This window comes from Lupinus angustifolius, chromosome LG10 (assembly GCF_001865875.1).
Source record: "Lupinus angustifolius cultivar Tanjil chromosome LG10, LupAngTanjil_v1.0, whole genome shotgun sequence".
In the NCBI taxonomy this organism is placed as follows: Eukaryota; Viridiplantae; Streptophyta; class Magnoliopsida; order Fabales; family Fabaceae; genus Lupinus; species Lupinus angustifolius.
This window is the reverse complement of record NC_032018.1, coordinates 2,995,992-2,997,326: the sequence shown is the minus strand read 5'-3', so window position 1 is coordinate 2,997,326 and position 1,335 is coordinate 2,995,992. Positions and strand designations below refer to the sequence as shown.

General features: G+C 35.9%; 1 protein-coding gene across 1 annotated transcript; it reads left to right on the top strand.

Annotated features, from left to right (window-relative positions):
• On the top strand, window positions 398–1,093 carry LOC109358671. Its single transcript, XM_019603040.1, has one exon. It carries the CDS (start codon window positions 496–498, stop codon window positions 931–933), a length of 438 nt encoding a protein of 145 aa, XP_019458585.1. The 5' UTR covers window positions 398–495; the 3' UTR covers window positions 934–1,093.

The following is a 1,335-nucleotide window of genomic DNA, read 5'->3' as shown; positions in this document are numbered from 1 at the left end:
CAGTTTATGATATGAAGGGAAGTTAAACAAATAGTTAAAACAAAATAACAATTTTAAATACATTAATCTAATATATAGTCATTTAGCCATGCTGGAGTGTATCCACGGTTGGGCCTTTTATTGATGTTGGAGGCCATATCAGTAATTCCCTTAAAAAATAGCTTATAGTAATAGTTAGACGTGTATAGTTTTATATGATTTGGTTTACCCGACACATATTGTCACGCATGAATAAATTCTGTTCAAGCTGGTATGTAAGACTAACTTTCACAACATATATTTTTTCTATTCACAAAACCCAAAAAACCTTATATAAAGAATCAAACAAATATCACTTAGATCAAAACCCATCTAATTTTATATGATTGTTGATTAAAGAAAGCATTACTAGTCCTCTCAAAACTCAAATCATTTTCAAGAACAGCATTACCACCGTATATATTCCATTATTCCATGCCACACTGATCTGCACTCTGATTCACCATTTCATCTGTTATGGAAGTAGAAAAAATCAGAAAGAAGAACAAGAGAGTCTTCATAGAAGATGTGTTGCATGAAGAGGAGGAAGAAGAAGAAGCCGATAAGGAAGAGAATAGTGACCATAGATTGAAGAAATTGAAGGCAGGTCAAGAAACTGCTTTTACCGGAGCCGGTTGTAGCAATAGTGGGGTGGTGCCCACGGAAGAGGAGGTGGAGGAGTTTTTTGCCATATTGAGGAGGATGAAGGTGGCAGTCAAATACTTCCATAATAAAGGAAAAGTGGGTGGCAATCAGTGGAGGGAGGAACTGGAGCAGGTGGATGTCACGGTGGACGACGACGGCACCGGGGTCGATGGAGTTGTTGACGGTAAGAAGGGTGGGAAGGTCATAATTAATGAGGGGTTAGATTTGAATACGGTGGCTCCTGAATCATCCGAGAGCGGTGGCGCGTAGTTTTTTATAATTAGCTGTTGATGCACGCGCCACCGTTGTAGGAATATAAAGTTTCAGTTTTGGATAAATTTCTTCAGATTAATTAATTATCTAGAAAAGCAGGTTGTCTGATAATAATTAATAATATTGCAGTGCCTAGTAGCCGTTGAGTGCTGAACACACCTTGTTTTTCCCCTCAAAATACAACGTTGTTCTACTTAAATTGCTATCCTTGCTGAGGTTATAATAACAACTTTTAATTTTTTTATTTCTCTTTGTATTTTTTTATTTTCCCTAATGCAAATTTGTATTATTTTTAAGTTTTAACTTAGTTGGCTGTATACAATGCATGAATTTAAGTTCAATGATTGAAAAAATAAACAGAAAACCCCTTGGGTGGTAATATAAAGTTGGGTTTAATTA